This window comes from Hippocampus comes, unplaced genomic scaffold, assembly GCF_001891065.2.
Source record: "Hippocampus comes isolate QL1 unplaced genomic scaffold, H_comes_QL1_v1.1 scaffold182, whole genome shotgun sequence".
NCBI lineage: Eukaryota > Metazoa > Chordata > Actinopteri > Syngnathiformes > Syngnathidae > Hippocampus > Hippocampus comes.
Genome location: NW_017805335.1, coordinates 34,086 through 50,404, shown reverse-complemented (window position 1 = coordinate 50,404; position 16,319 = coordinate 34,086). Strand labels below are relative to the sequence as shown.

The following is a 16,319-nucleotide window of genomic DNA, read 5'->3' as shown; positions in this document are numbered from 1 at the left end:
TCTCGCTCTCTCTCTCTCTCTCTCTCTCTCTCTCTCTCTCTCTCTCTCTCTCTCTCTCTCTCTCTCTCTCTCTCTCTCTCTCGCCTTTGGGTTTCTGACCAGACCTCGGGGCCGCTGGGGTGGGCCCTTCCTATCTTTTTTGGTGCAGGTCTGGACCAGTGATGGTGATGGGAGCGGTGGCGTCTGCTCTATAGCAAAGCAGGTTGGACCACCAGCAATTGTTTGTGTCTATGCATGTATGACACAGAAGCATGTGCAAACATTTTCCTTTGGAAAATGATGGGATCTGCTAGAGAAATTTGTCCTCTGTAGAAATATAGCAGTTACGACTGTAACTAAGGTTCTATGAATCCTGAATGACCGCCAGAGCATTTTGACACACAGAATCCTTGTGTTACAGCAAGAAGGTTCTGTAGGAAACGAACCTCTGGTGACACCGGAACTTATACCTGTCCCGGGTCATCCATTGGTCACAAGTGAATATTTTGGTATGCACAGTTGGACTGCATACGTGCGAAGGGAATATTCAGTGCTTCAAGCACCGCCTCTGGCAGTCAGTTCGGATGATATAGAAATAATATTTTTCAACTTCTTAAGTCTTCCTGCTATCTCTGCATCTCCTCTCTCCTCCTGCCCAAGATCAAAAAAGTTGTTTGTGTACGGTGGTAGTTCCAATTTAACTGTGATTACGTTCAAATTAATATTTGTTTTTAGTAAGGACCCTAGCAGGAGAGAAAACGTCACAATGTTACGAGAAAGCAGTTCAAATGATACAATTGTTGCAACGGGGATTTCCCCCCCCCCCAAGAATAAAATATGTATTTTGATGAGAAGTTAAAAAAGAGGTCACATAAACATAAATGCCATATTTATGGAGGTAATTCAATCTTTTTCAAAGGGTGAGTTTGCACTCTTAAAACCACTAGAAAGATTTGAATGTACAGTAACCGCAATTCACTAATTCAGTGAGTCTGCCTGTAAATGTACAACAAATTATTGACACTGCATTGATGGTGCCTTTTGCCTGAGATAGTTTTTAGCTCCTCGGATGGAGGGGTTCTAAGAACTCAAATTAGAGTTACAAGATGTTTCCTAAAGGGGGTTGGACCCCCCAAAAAAAGATAATTTTACCAACACTATACGACTATTTTTTTATACTGCAACCCCAAACACCTCCTCTTTTAAAAACACTTAAAATAGCTACTTAATGACTGTAATATCTCATGTATCTTATTGACTAATTTACAACCTCGTTCCAAAATGTGTCCCCTGTGACTTTGTGTCATAATGTTTTTCTTTTCCATGAGGGCAGAGTAGTACTTCGGCTACATCACTTGCTCCATCATTTCATGTCAATGATCGTATGGCACTAGTATTATTAGTGTGTCGGATTTTTATTCTTGCTCCAATTGAGCATCAATATTCTCTCATCTTCAAATGAGTGACTACATTTTTAGATGCCACGACACAGTTTTCCAGAGGTGTGGGACATAATTATAAATTTAATATCAATACAAATGTAAGACATTTTGCCTTTTCAAAGAGAATGACCTTAATATCAAAAGATAATCATGGCAAGATGCAGTACAGTTATAATAGTCCATCCATCCATTTTCAAATCTGCTTAATCCTCACAAGGGTTGCGGACGTGTTGGAGCCTATCCCAGCTGTCTTCGGGCAGTAGGCGGGGGATATGCTGAACAATCGCAGGGCACAGATAGAAAAACCAAAGCTATTCACACTCACACCTAGCGACAATTTAGAGTGTTCCATTAACATGCCGTGCATGTTTTTGGAATGTGGGAGGTAAAACAGTAAATTAATTATTTAGGCTCTATTGGGTTGCACCAGAGCAATCATGCACTGGGCGAGCAGTTTTTATTTTTCGCCTTTTTTACATTTATTTAAAACCCTAATAGAGTTCTAAACATGGGACAAAATGATACACTACCTCTTTCTTCAAGAGAAAAGCAAGTCCAAAATGTTCTTTGCAATAATATGTTCTATGTCCGCCCACTAAAATAAACACGGTATTCTGATTAATATTGCGTTGGTGAGATAAGAATTCAGCAGATTAATGATCCCACTCAGGGGGCAGCCATTTTGACATTCCACCACCCTCTGCTATCAACTAAAATAGATTTCAAAGTGTCCTGGGTTTGGTCACTTGACATTTGCAATGCGAGCAGGAGGGCGCGTTGATGTCAATTTCTGCAAATGGCAGAATGTCAAAATGGCTGCAGAAAACTGGTATAATCTGCTTTATTCTTAATCCGTTTGGATGGGCACATAGAAAATACAATTGCAAAGGGAATTTTTGACTTCAGTTTCTCTTTCAGATATATATTCACGATTATACACTGTAGTTTCTTTTGTTTTTCTTAATCATTGTAAAGGCTGAATCACATCTCATTTAGCTGGCATTGGGCCCAAACCTCTGCTGTCCAAATTTTAATCAGTTTCATATTTTTTCGCAACTCTATACTTTTGGTCAGTCCCTATTTGGCTCTGCTATTTTCACAAAATATTGATCAATGTAAAGTGTTGAAATTGGCTTGCTTTCTTCAATGATGCATTGCTATTGGCTCAACAAACAATTTTCTTGGTGGGGGGAACGGTTCTTGGAGAGTGATGGTTTTGGAGATGTGAGGGTTCCACCTGATGCCAGTGATTTTAGAGTGTTGGTGTACCTAATGAAGCGTCTGTTGGTGGATTGTGTCCAATAAATAACCCCTTTGCATGTCAAATATTTCCTTACTGAGCCTCCTACAATACAGTATATTGCATGAACCATGACCGCCTGATCCCCTCAAAACCTCCACCTTTCTCGTCACCATTTTATTTTGTTTCTATTATCTTTGAAGAAACCATGTTTATGCTGTCTTCTCTCTCTTCCAGTAGGAGTTGGCCCTCACCAGAGGAGATGTAGGCCAATGCACCTAGCCAAGCCATACCAACTGGCGCAGAAACTGTCACTCCCTGGTGGACGTGTGTGTCTTCAAGAAACCACCCCTCCTGGCTTTTCCTCCTCTGTGTCCAGCTCCTCCTCTTCACTGTCCGAACCACTCAGCGCTACCTGCAGGCGTCAGCTGCAACGGCGCAACCCTGTCATCCCGGACACGGTTAAACTGCCTCCGGGTGTCCTCCCCCAGCCCGCAAGCTTGGGTCCAAGACGGGCTTCCTGCCCGCATGAAAAGCGTCCTTTTTACTTCCTGGTGAGGAGAAGGGAGCAACCGGGCCGCCGTAAAGACAGCACCCAGTCCCTCTACATCGACAGGCCCGAGTGTGACCTGTTGACCCATTTCTCCTCCTGCCCACCTTCCACTTCCTCCTCCTCCTCGTCCATCTCCATGGCGGCACAGTGTCCTCCACACCAGTGCAACGAGATGCCAGCCTTGGAGGACCATAGACGCTCTTCAGACCCAGACATACTTTACATGGACAATGATGTCTGACCAGGACGAAGAACTTGGTTGATTTGGGAGTTAATAGCCTTTACAATCTGTAGAGGCGAATTGACAGTAAATATAACTGGACATGTTGCCATGCACCTTTTTGTAACATTTTTTTCAATAGTGTACTTATTGTTTGGTCAGGACTGAGTTTGCGTCGCTTCCCGAATGGTGGACCAGCAAATGCCCCCCCCCCTTCCCGCCCCCAATCATTTGTGCTAATTTAAGCTCCCTGTTGCACTTTGTCATTTCTTAGTTCTCTGAATGAAAAAGTGAGGCCAACATGCTCACTGAAAAATACTAGATTGTGCCTTAATGATAGAAAATTTCTGTTTTTATTGACTTGTAAATGCAGGGGTGGGGAACCTGTGTCCCACAAGAGTATTGCAATTCTAAAAACATAATGAAAAGTCAGAACATATTTACCCAACAAATCATAAGATTGAGCTTTTTTGCCATCCTCGCATTATATTTCTTTCTTTAAAATTCTGCATAGCCCACAGAAGACTTAAAAATCTAAACGGAAAGGCCCCAACAGGAGTCACCGATGATGTAACAGTTAGATTGAGCATGAATGGTTATCTATCTCCATGTGCCCTGTGAGTGGTTGGCGACGAGTTCAGATTATATATGTAGTCTGCTTTTTGCCTCAAGTCGGCTGGATGGATGGCCCCCAAAGGGATAGAGATTCCCCACGTGTTAGCTCACCTGTTTTGTTTGGTTTTGTTTTGTTTTTTGCGGGGGAGAGATGTCTCACTCTTCTTGATTTGTACGAAACCTGTTGATGTTGTGACCAATTGTACAGGTGTCTTATCACATCGTCTACTCGACCTGCTGGACAACAAACATCAGCTAGAAAGTTGTTGCCCTCATGTAGCAACAGGAGACGCAAGCAGCACATGCCACTTTTTCCTTTAAAAAGAAAAAGAAAAAACAAACAACACCAAGAGGAAAGAACCACACCACGATGTAGATGACTTTACTTTCCTACAATGAATGTTGCTTCACTTCAGAATGAGAAATGTTCTGCCGCAGCGTCCTGTTGGCCAACTTCGATTTAATACTAATGCTCTTCTCTGACTGCTGTTGAATGATGTATTCTTTGAACTTGACAGAGAAGTCATGTATTAAGAGAGTGTAAGGTTGGGACTGAATGGCATCAAATGTAATGGCTATTAGTATTAACATGACAATACAGAACATGATGTGTGTACCATCTGCCACTGCTGCTGTGTATTTTGATTAGGTCGGTCGTCTTGCACTTTATAAAACGCACAACCAGATGAAGTGTTGGTGGAGAGACGTCACGATCCAGCCAGATCAACAATTATGTAATTAAGGTAAAATCAAGTAAATGATCTGTTCTATGCGCCTTCACTAGTGTAAAAATGGTATTCTGATTACTATTGCCTTTTGGAATATGATTTAAGCAGCAGAATTCCCCCTTTTTTTTTTTTTTTTTTTTTAGGCAGCCTTTTTTCCCCACTTGGCTGTTGACTGAAACTGACATCACAGTCCCTCAGCCAACATCCAATCACAGCACACTTGGATTTTTTTTTTTTTGCTTGGTCATGTGACGTTTTCAAACTGAGCTCTGATTGGTCGTTACATGAGCAACCATGATATCATTTTCACGCGCCAGCATGAGGTAAAATGGCTACCAACTGAGATGGATTTAAAGATAGGTGGATTTTGCTGCGGAATTCATATTCCACAAGTGCAATATAATCAGAATACCGTGTGTAGACTAATGGGGCCTGCATAGAACATATTGTCAAAAAATTTTTGAGTTGACCTTCCCCTTAATAACAACACTTTAAAAATAGTAACAAATTGAAGCTAAATAAAGTTAGTTATCCTTTGAAGACACTTGACAGATACTGGAGAGTGAATAAATATAAGTTCCAACGGCATTTTTTATTATACTGTTAATGATAGATTGAACAAAGTCATTTTTCATCTCACAAATAAACATGACAATTTCAGCCTGATTGAACTGCATTTTGGTGTATAGATGTGTAAATGAGAATAAATATGTGAGCGTTAATTAGTTCATCTTTCACTAACGGTTGATACCGCCCTTTTTACGTTACGTCATTCAGCGCGACACCCGGTTGACTTCTATCATGGCTTCGAGATTAGAAATCAATTTCGTCAGGTTATTGTCTCGCTGTGAGTCAATAGCTTCGGAAAAACGAGGCGAGGCTGAATGGAGGCTGGAGAAGGTAAAGTAACACGTCTAAGGGTGAAAATAAAATAAATTGTGGTTTGTTTCACGTTGTATTCTGCAAATTTAGCATGACTGTTGTTAGCCTTTGGACATATAGCCTCTGGGTTAGCCACGTTGTCACTGAAACTGAGCAACCTTTCACCTTTTATTATTCATCTAGCCCTGACGCACTTTTCATGACAAATATTTATTCCAGATGGTGTGCACCTAAATTATTCGATGTTACCGTCATATTTTTTTCAGCTGTCATTCTTGTACAACAACATTGCTAGAAATCATTCGAGATCATTAGATTCGATAATTTGTGAACTTGTCTGTGTCATTTCAAACTATAAAAGTCGAGTACTTGTTTGTTTGCTCTCCTCAGTATGTTGGTGCGTTGGAGGAGATGTTGGTGGCTCTGAGGAAAAGCATTAGGTGACACCATCACACTGCGCTCTGTTTTGGACAACAGTTATTTCACGCATTTAGCCTTTTTTGTCCTCAAATGTTTTCAGTAGTTTTTACATGCAGGCAAATCACCCTGACACCTTTGGCTATAGTTTATTGTTATTTATACAATACAATACGCCTTCGTTTATGTAGCTCTTTCACAGCAGCTGCAACTGTAACATCGACAATTACACAACTGTAACAACTATTCTTACGTACGCCGTGTTGTTTTCATTCACCGAACAGTGTTGTTTTTACTCGCATATGTAAGTAATATCAATATAATACCCAATTAATCAAATGCATTAATGCTGTCAAGAACACAAATACGGTGCAAATTAGACTCATATAAACTAGTAGAGGCGCATAGAACATACTGTCCTAAAGAAAATGTTGGGGTTGACTTCCCCTTTAATAGTTAAGGTTTATATCACGCAATGTAGCTTTTGTGTTCATGTGGTGGTATGCAAAAGGCAAGAGACAGAAAATCGCCGCTCTAGACTTAAATCAACATATGTTTAGGTGTCAAACTGGGATACCTTTTACTGTCGGGGCATCGCTAGTATTTCATGTTCTTATTGTCATCAATATTGTTTACTCAGCAAACCCACACCAGAAGTCCTGACTGAATACACAAGGAAAGTGGATTTTCTGAAAGGCCTTCTAGAAGCAGAGAAGCTGGTCAGTGGCACCGTTTCACCAATTTATCACTCTTTTACCCAGCAAATTGCGTCACTGCTGTTTTCCTTTTAAAATAGTTTTGGGTAATTCGTGGCTCTTCTGTTTTGCCTCACAGTCATCACCAACTGAAAAGGCTCTTGCCAATCAGTTCCTCGCCCCAGGCCGAACACCCACTATCGCCAATGAGAGGATGGCCGCCACGAAAACTGTTCACATGCAGACCAAAGCCCGATTTACGGGGGAGATGAGGGATGAGCTGCTTGGCAAGGTAAGAATGACTGTGACATGAAAGAGCATGCAAAAATATATACAGGGTGTCCATAAAGTCTGCGTACAGGGGTGATGGGGCGGGAACACATGCTTCTGAAAAGAAAATAATTTAAATTGTAATGTTGATAAATAATATTTTCCACATCCATCCATTATCTGATCTGCTTATCCTCATGGGGGTCGCGGGCAAGCTGGAGCCTATCCCAGCTGTCTTCGGGCAGTAGGCAGGGGACACCCTGAACTGGTTGCCAGCCAATCGCAGGACACACACAATTCACACTCACACCAAGGGACAATTTAAAGCGTTCAATCAACCTACCCTGCGTGTTTTTGGAATGCGGGAGGTAACCTGAGTACCCGGAGAAAGTTTTAAGAAATAAAGATAAAATAAAATATAATTTAATCGACTGTTTTACCAAGTGTTTCATCGACAAAATCGAATGAGATCCAAGACACTAGCGGAATCAAATATAATTCTTTAGAATGTTAAAGATGGCAACGCTCATTTCTGAATGATACTGTCAGAGGTTTCTCTGTCATGTTGCTCAATGAGGTAGTTGTAGTACAGTATTAGTTATGAGACAATTCTACACCATAATAACATGAATAAACACACTAATGTTAAATTGCTGCTATGACATTGGCTTCTGTTTGTGTGTACATGCAATGCATGTTGCGAGTGCATTTGCAGTAAGAATAATCATTTCTAACATGTCTACTATTATGACCTCTTTGTCATTACAGGGATTTTCAGACAAAGGTAAGCATTGATTTCAGTTGAAATCCAGTTTCACTTCTTGGATGATTGTAGTTGTCAACTGAAAGACTGTAGATACTATTGAGATTAAATACCCCCCCCCCCCGCCTTGTTTCCACAGAAACAGACTTGCGAAACAGAAGGTAATGTATTTCAGCCGACTTATCCAGATGTAGATTCGACACATTGGAATAAAAGACGAAAAGAAATGTTTGGTTGCCTCAGAGGTGTGCCTTTGGACGAGCGCCAGTCGGCCACAGAGCTGGACGCCATCTTGCAGCACCAGCACAACCTCCAGGAGAAGATCGCGGAGGACATGCTCAACCTGGCCAGGAACTTGAAAAACAACACGCTGGCTGCACAGAGCATCATCAAGCAGGACAATCAGGTACATGTGAAACGTGGTCGAGACTTAATAAATCAGTTTCCGCTCCTGCCACTAGGGGGCAGTATAAGACAATTATCCAATTTCTTACACTGGGAACAAAAATACAGTATGAGCTCTTTGTCAACTCAAGCAGGGGCTGTCAAACATTTTGGGTCCAGAGCTCCATCACAGCAAAACTAGTTACTCTTACGATCTAATGACCTTTATTTTGTTTTATCTTTGAATGAAAGCCGTATTAAGTTGACCTGTAAAGTTGATAGCATTTTTGGTTTGTTTTAACATTTGGCCAAATAGCCAAATAGCCCAAACTCTTTGTGAGTAGTTACGCTCATTGCCATACATTTTTGCATGATACTTATAGAGTGTTGTCTTCCTCGCTCTCCACCTTACAGACTTTGGGCCAGTCGATGCATCAAGCAGACCTCAACTTCGAGAAGCTGAAGACGGAGTCAGAGCGTCTGGAACAGCACGCCAAGAAGTCGGTCAACTGGCTGCTTTGGCTCATGCTCATCCTGGTCTCCTTCACCTTCATCAGCATGATCCTCTTCATCAGACTCTTCCCCAGGCTCAGATGATGAAGTGTCCTCCCCCCTAAAAGACTTCGAAATTCTCCACAGATCTGGATGTGTGATTCAATGCAATATCACCTGAGGTCAAACGATCCCCTTAGGTGGACTGCAGGTCAAACTCTTTTAGCCACTTCCAGCATCATGTATGAACAAGTCTCTACATAATGTGACAAAAGTGTCTTTTTCAACAGTTGTTTTCCGCCTCATACAAACACCTGATTCCATGAAACAATTTGCAATCCGGTGTGGTTTGAAGTTCAATTTATTATACTCCTTGAACGTCCTTAACTGGAGTATTTGCATGGAAATTCACTCACCACACAATTCATGAGGTACAACAGCAGAATAAGATCGAAAACAAGAGAAATATCCATTATAATAATCCTCAATTCATGCAGCACACAGAGGCTTGCTAAATAGCATGCATGTCTTACCTCACAGGTCAGGCTTTCAAGATTCAAATCTTGGATCCAGCATTCTGGTGTGGAGTTTACATGTTTTGCCCGTGCTTGCTTTCGGGGGGTCCCCAGGGGGGGTCCCCCGAATGCTCCGGCTTCTTACCCCATACAAAAAAACAAAACAAAAACGTGCAATTGGGTCCCGAGAAGACTCTCTGTTGTGAATTTACCATTCAGCTCCTTGTCAGTGAAGAACCAATTGGGCAAAAAGTCCTGAAACGGTGACTAGATCGACAAATTCAGAAGTTTCGATTTAGTTGACCTTGAAGGGTTATAGTGCAGATTAGATGGAACTAGGATTTACTGAAAGAAGTGTCCAGTAAGTGTATGTGCAGTATATAGATTATGTCAGCATGTTGTGTTGCTTTATTACATTAAGTGTTCCTCTGAGGATGTCTGGGTGGATCTTTCTTCTGACTGACGTCACATGATGAGTGCATTGTTTGTACATAACAATAATAGCGCATGCAGTGACTTCTTGCGGCCGGCGTAAATCAGGCGTGGTCTCCGGCTAATGACAGATAATAACCTCGGCGATCCCCACCACACGTCCCAAACCGAGCTCTCTACTCATTTGGAAGTGATCTGAGGCTTGAGGTATGGCTAAATAAAGGCAGCTGGCCACCAAGCATATGTGAGCTTTGGTCCCACTTAGGAGGCAGGAAACAACCGCTCTTCAAAAGTCTGATTTTCTTTGCAGGGATAACTTGCTGGAAAAGCTTCCAGAAGGTGAACATTCCTTCTTCCCATCCTGCTGTCAGTGTCATCTCAGGCCTGCGTGGCTTCACTGCTTGTCTGGGCTTGCAGTAAGCATAAGCCCTCCCCGTCACATCGCCTCTACCTCATGCTTGGCTAAGCCCCATCTTGGACCTCTCACCGTTTATTTTAAGTACCCCGGAGGGTGTTTTTTTTCCTGTTTGGAGCCCAGCTATGCGGACCCAAAGAGGTGGTGTCACCGCGGAGGATCATCATCAACATTCAGGTCATCCCATTAGCTCCGACGCACTCCTTATTTTGGCCACGCAGTCAGGGATGCCCCGGCATCACCTCTTGGATTCAGCGAGTCATTTGAGATGCGTCATGCTTGCGTCTGTCTTCTCCAGTCCAGGATGTATTACAGAGTACAGTAATATAGATGTATCTCCTATGTAAAAACCCATTATTATTAAAGGCATAAACTCATAACATTCTGCTAATACAATAATCATTTAATTTTAGGATAAAAGTCCCCCCGCCTCTCAATCAACTCCAAAGTGTTTTTTTGTTTTTGTTTTGTTTTTTTCGAACACATTCAAAGATAAGCTTTGGGTATTGTGTTAACATCTGTAGGAATTGTGACATCCACCCTTTTAAACTATATTCTTTTTCCCGGAAACTGCAACTTTCTCTTTGTGATAACACGTTTTTGTAAGAGTACAAATGTATTAGATTTTTTAAAATGTACTTTTTCTTGTTATATTAAAAAAATATATATGTAGTTAGCATATTCATTTATATATGGTCTTATTTTGTAATATTGCAATTCTTTCATAGATTTAATCCAAAAGCTCAAAGAATACGGTGAAATCAATTGTATTACTAGAAAGTTTAAAACAGCAGAATCTTTGTCCAAACATCGCCACTTTATTCAAGCAGTGACAAATTTCCATAATTTCAATTCAGTTTCATTTTGTTTCAATTTTTCAAATACAGATTTGTTGTTGAATCCTCGTGATATAAAATTTAAGTTTTATGCGCGTACGTTTATTTGTGGATCTCATAGTATTCCTGTAACTTCATCCTCCTAACATGAAAACTTTTTCAAATTATATTACACCTTTATTCTTGCTAACATTACTTTTAAAAGATATATGTTTCTTCATTACTAAATAGCTGTGTTTTGTAAAGTTGTAGTTCCTATACTTAGAGCCATTATATTGGAAGATGACCTTATTTAGCTTGGAACCCGTGTGGTGAGAAAGAGCCAAGTGATATTTAAGAAGTCGCTGATGGTGTAGTGGTACCCTCGCCGGACTTGTGCTTAGGCAGCGTGGGATCGGTTCCCACTCGCTGACGGTGTGCATGTGGGTGTGAGTGGTCGTTTGTGTCTATATGTGCCCTGTGACTGACTGGCGACCAGTTCAGGGGTTATTACACCTTCCCCCCTGAAGTCAGCTGGGATTGGCTCCAGCAACTCCCCGTGACCCTCATCAGGATAAGCGGTGTTGAAAATGGATGGATGGATATTTAATAAGTGAGGGGATTGCCTTGTTTAAATATACACATGAGGTGCTCCGAACGCAATGACATCCAACACGAGACTTTTTAATGGCTGGCTATAAACACCTTAGGCATCATGTCACACCTAACTTGCTTTCGACTTATTTTTCTATTCAAGGCTGCTTTTGCCTTTAGCACCTCAGCGTGGACTGTCGGCGTGTGCCTTTGAATATTAATCGAATCTAATAAATTTTGTCCCGCGACACATTGTTAAGCAAGGGAGTGGGCGCCATCCAAGCCGCCAGTCGTTTTAATTTTGTTTTTGGCCTCGACCTCGCTCAGGATTTGGGATTCCGACAGAGACTGGGATTCTTTCCCCACAAGCACTTCTACTTTACAGAGAGAGTAAATGTAGTAAAGGGTCTGTTTTCATTTCACCCGATTTCATTAAAGTTTCACACGGCCTATAATGTTAATGAACTAATGGGGTTATAAACCCTGCAGTTAACGTGCGCGCGCGCGCGCGCACACACACACACACACACATAAATTGTCAAACTTGCTCTTCCGTAAGCACTTGGTTTAGGGACCAAAAGGAATCAGGGACTGGTAGCTCGAGAGTTCCATTTGCTTCCAAAGCACTGCTGAGGTGCCCATAAGCAACTAAATGCTCTGCAGTGGTGGATAATTCTCCATCGACTTGGCGAGAGAACCAGGGGTCGTTGGTTCAAGACCCACCATGGGTCCAAAATGGAAATCTGGCTCATTGCTGAAAAGATATTGATTTGCGTTGAACCAACCAACTGCTGTGCTGGTGGTACATCCCTTTGGACTTGGCAAGGGGAAGGTTGTTGGTTCAAGACCTACCATAGACTAACTAAGACATAAAAATATCTCTAGCTCATCAGAAAGACTTGAAGACCAGAGGGTTGCAGGTTCAAGACCCATTGTGGAAAAAGAGAAAATTGGGTCTGGTTGTGGGAGCGCTGCTGAATTACTTTTGAGCAGCACAAGGACATTGTTAGAACGTTGAAGATTCCAGTTGGAGACTCCACTTTGCCGAGCACTGCCGAGGTACCCTTGATCAACCAATGGTGGGTTTTGCTTATGTGGCTCGTATGTAAGAAGTTGGCCTGGGATACTGGAAGGTGTCAGTCTGGGGAACTTTTGCATTCAAGAAATGTAGAATATGGCAGTATAAGACAATTATCCAATTTCTTACACTGGGAACAAAAATACAGTATGAGCTCTTTGTCAACTCAAGCAGGGGCTGTCAAACATTTTGGGTCCAGAGCTCCATCACAGCAAAACTAGTTACTCTTACGATCTAATGACCTTTATTTTGTTTTATCTTTGAATGAAAGCCGTATTAAGTTGACCTGTAAAGTTGATAGCATTTTTGGTTTGTTTTAACATTTGGCCAAATAGCCAAATAGCCCAAACTCTTTGTGAGTAGTTACGCTCATTGCCATACATTTTTGCATGATACTTATAGAGTGTTGTCTTCCTCGCTCTCCACCTTACAGACTTTGGGCCAGTCGATGCATCAAGCAGACCTCAACTTCGAGAAGCTGAAGACGGAGTCAGAGCGTCTGGAACAGCACGCCAAGAAGTCGGTCAACTGGCTGCTTTGGCTCATGCTCATCCTGGTCTCCTTCACCTTCATCAGCATGATCCTCTTCATCAGACTCTTCCCCAGGCTCAGATGATGAAGTGTCCTCCCCCCTAAAAGACTTCGAAATTCTCCACAGATCTGGATGTGTGATTCAATGCAATATCACCTGAGGTCAAACGATCCCCTTAGGTGGACTGCAGGTCAAACTCTTTTAGCCACTTCCAGCATCATGTATGAACAAGTCTCTACATAATGTGACAAAAGTGTCTTTTTCAACAGTTGTTTTCCGCCTCATACAAACACCTGATTCCATGAAACAATTTGCAATCCGGTGTGGTTTGAAGTTCAATTTATTATACTCCTTGAACGTCCTTAACTGGAGTATTTGCATGGAAATTCACTCACCACACAATTCATGAGGTACAACAGCAGAATAAGATCGAAAACAAGAGAAATATCCATTATAATAATCCTCAATTCATGCAGCACACAGAGGCTTTCTAAATAGCATGCATGTCTTACCTCACAGGTCAGGCTTTCAAGATTCAAATCTTGGATCCAGCATTCTGGTGTGGAGTTTACATGTTTTGCCCGTGCTTGCTTTCGGGGGGTCCCCAGGGGGGGTCCCCCGAATGCTCCGGCTTCTTACCCCATACAAAAAAACAAAACAAAAACGTGCAATTGGGTCCCGAGAAGACTCTCTGTTGTGAATTTACCATTCAGCTCCTTGTCAGTGAAGAACCAATTGGGCAAAAAGTCCTGAAACGGTGACTAGATCGACAAATTCAGAAGTTTCGATTTAGTTGACCTTGAAGGGTTATAGTGCAGATTAGATGGAACTAGGATTTACTGAAAGAAGTGTCCAGTAAGTGTATGTGCAGTATATAGATTATGTCAGCATGTTGTGTTGCTTTATTACATTAAGTGTTCCTCTGAGGATGTCTGGGTGGATCTTTCTTCTGACTGACGTCACATGATGAGTGCATTGTTTGTACATAACAATAATAGCGCATGCAGTGACTTCTTGCGGCCGGCGTAAATCAGGCGTGGTCTCCGGCTAATGACAGATAATAACCTCGGCGATCCCCACCACACGTCCCAAACCGAGCTCTCTACTCATTTGGAAGTGATCTGAGGCTTGAGGTATGGCTAAATAAAGGCAGCTGGCCACCAAGCATATGTGAGCTTTGGTCCCACTTAGGAGGCAGGAAACAACCGCTCTTCAAAAGTCTGATTTTCTTTGCAGGGATAACTTGCTGGAAAAGCTTCCAGAAGGTGAACATTCCTTCTTCCCATCCTGCTGTCAGTGTCATCTCAGGCCTGCGTGGCTTCACTGCTTGTCTGGGCTTGCAGTAAGCATAAGCCCTCCCCGTCACATCGCCTCTACCTCATGCTTGGCTAAGCCCCATCTTGGACCTCTCACCGTTTATTTTAAGTACCCCGGAGGGTGTTTTTTTTCCTGTTTGGAGCCCAGCTATGCGGACCCAAAGAGGTGGTGTCACCGCGGAGGATCATCATCAACATTCAGGTCATCCCATTAGCTCCGACGCACTCCTTATTTTGGCCACGCAGTCAGGGATGCCCCGGCATCACCTCTTGGATTCAGCGAGTCATTTGAGATGCGTCATGCTTGCGTCTGTCTTCTCCAGTCCAGGATGTATTACAGAGTACAGTAATATAGATGTATCTCCTATGTAAAAACCCATTATTATTAAAGGCATAAACTCATAACATTCTGCTAATACAATAATCATTTAATTTTAGGATAAAAGTCCCCCCGCCTCTCAATCAACTCCAAAGTGTTTTTTTGTTTTTGTTTTGTTTTTTTCGAACACATTCAAAGATAAGCTTTGGGTATTGTGTTAACATCTGTAGGAATTGTGACATCCACCCTTTTAAACTATATTCTTTTTCCCGGAAACTGCAACTTTCTCTTTGTGATAACACGTTTTTGTAAGAGTACAAATGTATTAGATTTTTTAAAATGTACTTTTTCTTGTTATATTAAAAAAATATATATGTAGTTAGCATATTCATTTATATATGGTCTTATTTTGTAATATTGCAATTCTTTCATAGATTTAATCCAAAAGCTCAAAGAATACGGTGAAATCAATTGTATTACTAGAAAGTTTAAAACAGCAGAATCTTTGTCCAAACATCGCCACTTTATTCAAGCAGTGACAAATTTCCATAATTTCAATTCAGTTTCATTTTGTTTCAATTTTTCAAATACAGATTTGTTGTTGAATCCTCGTGATATAAAATTTAAGTTTTATGCGCGTACGTTTATTTGTGGATCTCATAGTATTCCTGTAACTTCATCCTCCTAACATGAAAACTTTTTCAAATTATATTACACCTTTATTCTTGCTAACATTACTTTTAAAAGATATATGTTTCTTCATTACTAAATAGCTGTGTTTTGTAAAGTTGTAGTTCCTATACTTAGAGCCATTATATTGGAAGATGACCTTATTTAGCTTGGAACCCGTGTGGTGAGAAAGAGCCAAGTGATATTTAAGAAGTCGCTGATGGTGTAGTGGTACCCTCGCCGGACTTGTGCTTAGGCAGCGTGGGATCGGTTCCCACTCGCTGACGGTGTGCATGTGGGTGTGAGTGGTCGTTTGTGTCTATATGTGCCCTGTGACTGACTGGCGACCAGTTCAGGGGTTATTACACCTTCCCCCCTGAAGTCAGCTGGGATTGGCTCCAGCAACTCCCCGTGACCCTCATCAGGATAAGCGGTGTTGAAAATGGATGGATGGATATTTAATAAGTGAGGGGATTGCCTTGTTTAAATATACACATGAGGTGCTCCTAACGCAATGACATCCAACACGAGACTTTTTAATGGCTGGCTATAAACGCCTTAGGCATCATGTCACACCTAACTTGCTTTCGACTTATTTTTCTATTCAAGGCTGCTTTTGCCTTTAGCACCTCAGCGTGGACTGTCGGCGTGTGCCTTTGAATATTAATCGAATCTAATAAATTTTGTCCCGCGACACATTGTTAAGCAAGGGAGTGGGCGCCATCCAAGCCGCCAGTCGTTTTAATTTTGTTTTTGGCCTCGACCTCGCTCAGGATTTGGGATTCCGACAGAGACTGGGATTCTTTCCCCACAAGCACTTCTACTTTACAGAGAGAGTAAATGTAGTAAAGGGTCTGTTTTCATTTCACCCGATTTCATTAAAGTTTCACACGGCCTATAATGTTAATGAACTAATGGGGTTATAAACCCTGCAGTTAACGTGCGCGCGCGCGC

The 16,319-nt window shown here is 41.8% G+C and overlaps 1 protein-coding gene and 2 long non-coding RNA genes across 3 annotated transcripts in view; all 3 read left to right on the top strand.

Moving 5' to 3' along the window:
* Positions 1 to 5,531: 5,531 nt before the first annotated feature.
* use1 (unconventional SNARE in the ER 1 homolog (S. cerevisiae)) lies at positions 5,532 to 9,023 on the top strand. The gene is made up of 8 exons (XM_019871718.1): positions 5,532 to 5,677; positions 6,050 to 6,099; positions 6,717 to 6,795; positions 6,911 to 7,063; positions 7,810 to 7,825; positions 7,944 to 7,965; positions 8,048 to 8,210; positions 8,603 to 9,023. Exons 1-8 carry the CDS (start codon positions 5,579 to 5,581, stop codon positions 8,783 to 8,785), a joined length of 765 nt encoding a protein of 254 aa, XP_019727277.1. The 5' UTR covers positions 5,532 to 5,578; the 3' UTR covers positions 8,786 to 9,023.
* Positions 9,024 to 9,302: 279 nt separating this feature from the next.
* Positions 9,303 to 10,711, top strand: LOC109516903 (uncharacterized). Its single transcript, XR_002168446.1, has 2 exons — positions 9,303 to 9,834; positions 9,938 to 10,711. It is a non-coding gene; the product is annotated as an uncharacterized LOC109516903 (long non-coding RNA).
* A 2,951-nt stretch (positions 10,712 to 13,662) lies between these two features.
* LOC109516902 (uncharacterized) overlaps positions 13,663 to 16,319 on the top strand; it is an 8,903-nt gene continuing 6,246 nt past the window's right edge. Inside the window, exon 1 of the long non-coding RNA XR_002168445.1 lies at positions 13,663 to 13,867. This is a non-coding gene — a long non-coding RNA (uncharacterized LOC109516902). The remainder of the gene's footprint in view (positions 13,868 to 16,319) is intronic.

What these genes read in the sequence shown, in the direction of transcription:
- use1 (XM_019871718.1), top strand. Translation starts at nt 5,579, where the DNA reads ATGGCTTCGAGATTAGAAATCAATTTCGTCAGGTTATTGTCTCGCTGT. An exon ending in CTGAATGGAGGCTGGAGAAG is followed by an intron (nt 5,678 to 6,049) that starts GTAAAGTAACAC and finishes TGCTCTCCTCAG; the next exon opens with TATGTTGGTGCGTTGGAGGA. An exon ending in TTCTAGAAGCAGAGAAGCTG is followed by an intron (nt 6,796 to 6,910) that starts GTCAGTGGCACC and finishes TTTGCCTCACAG; the next exon opens with TCATCACCAACTGAAAAGGC.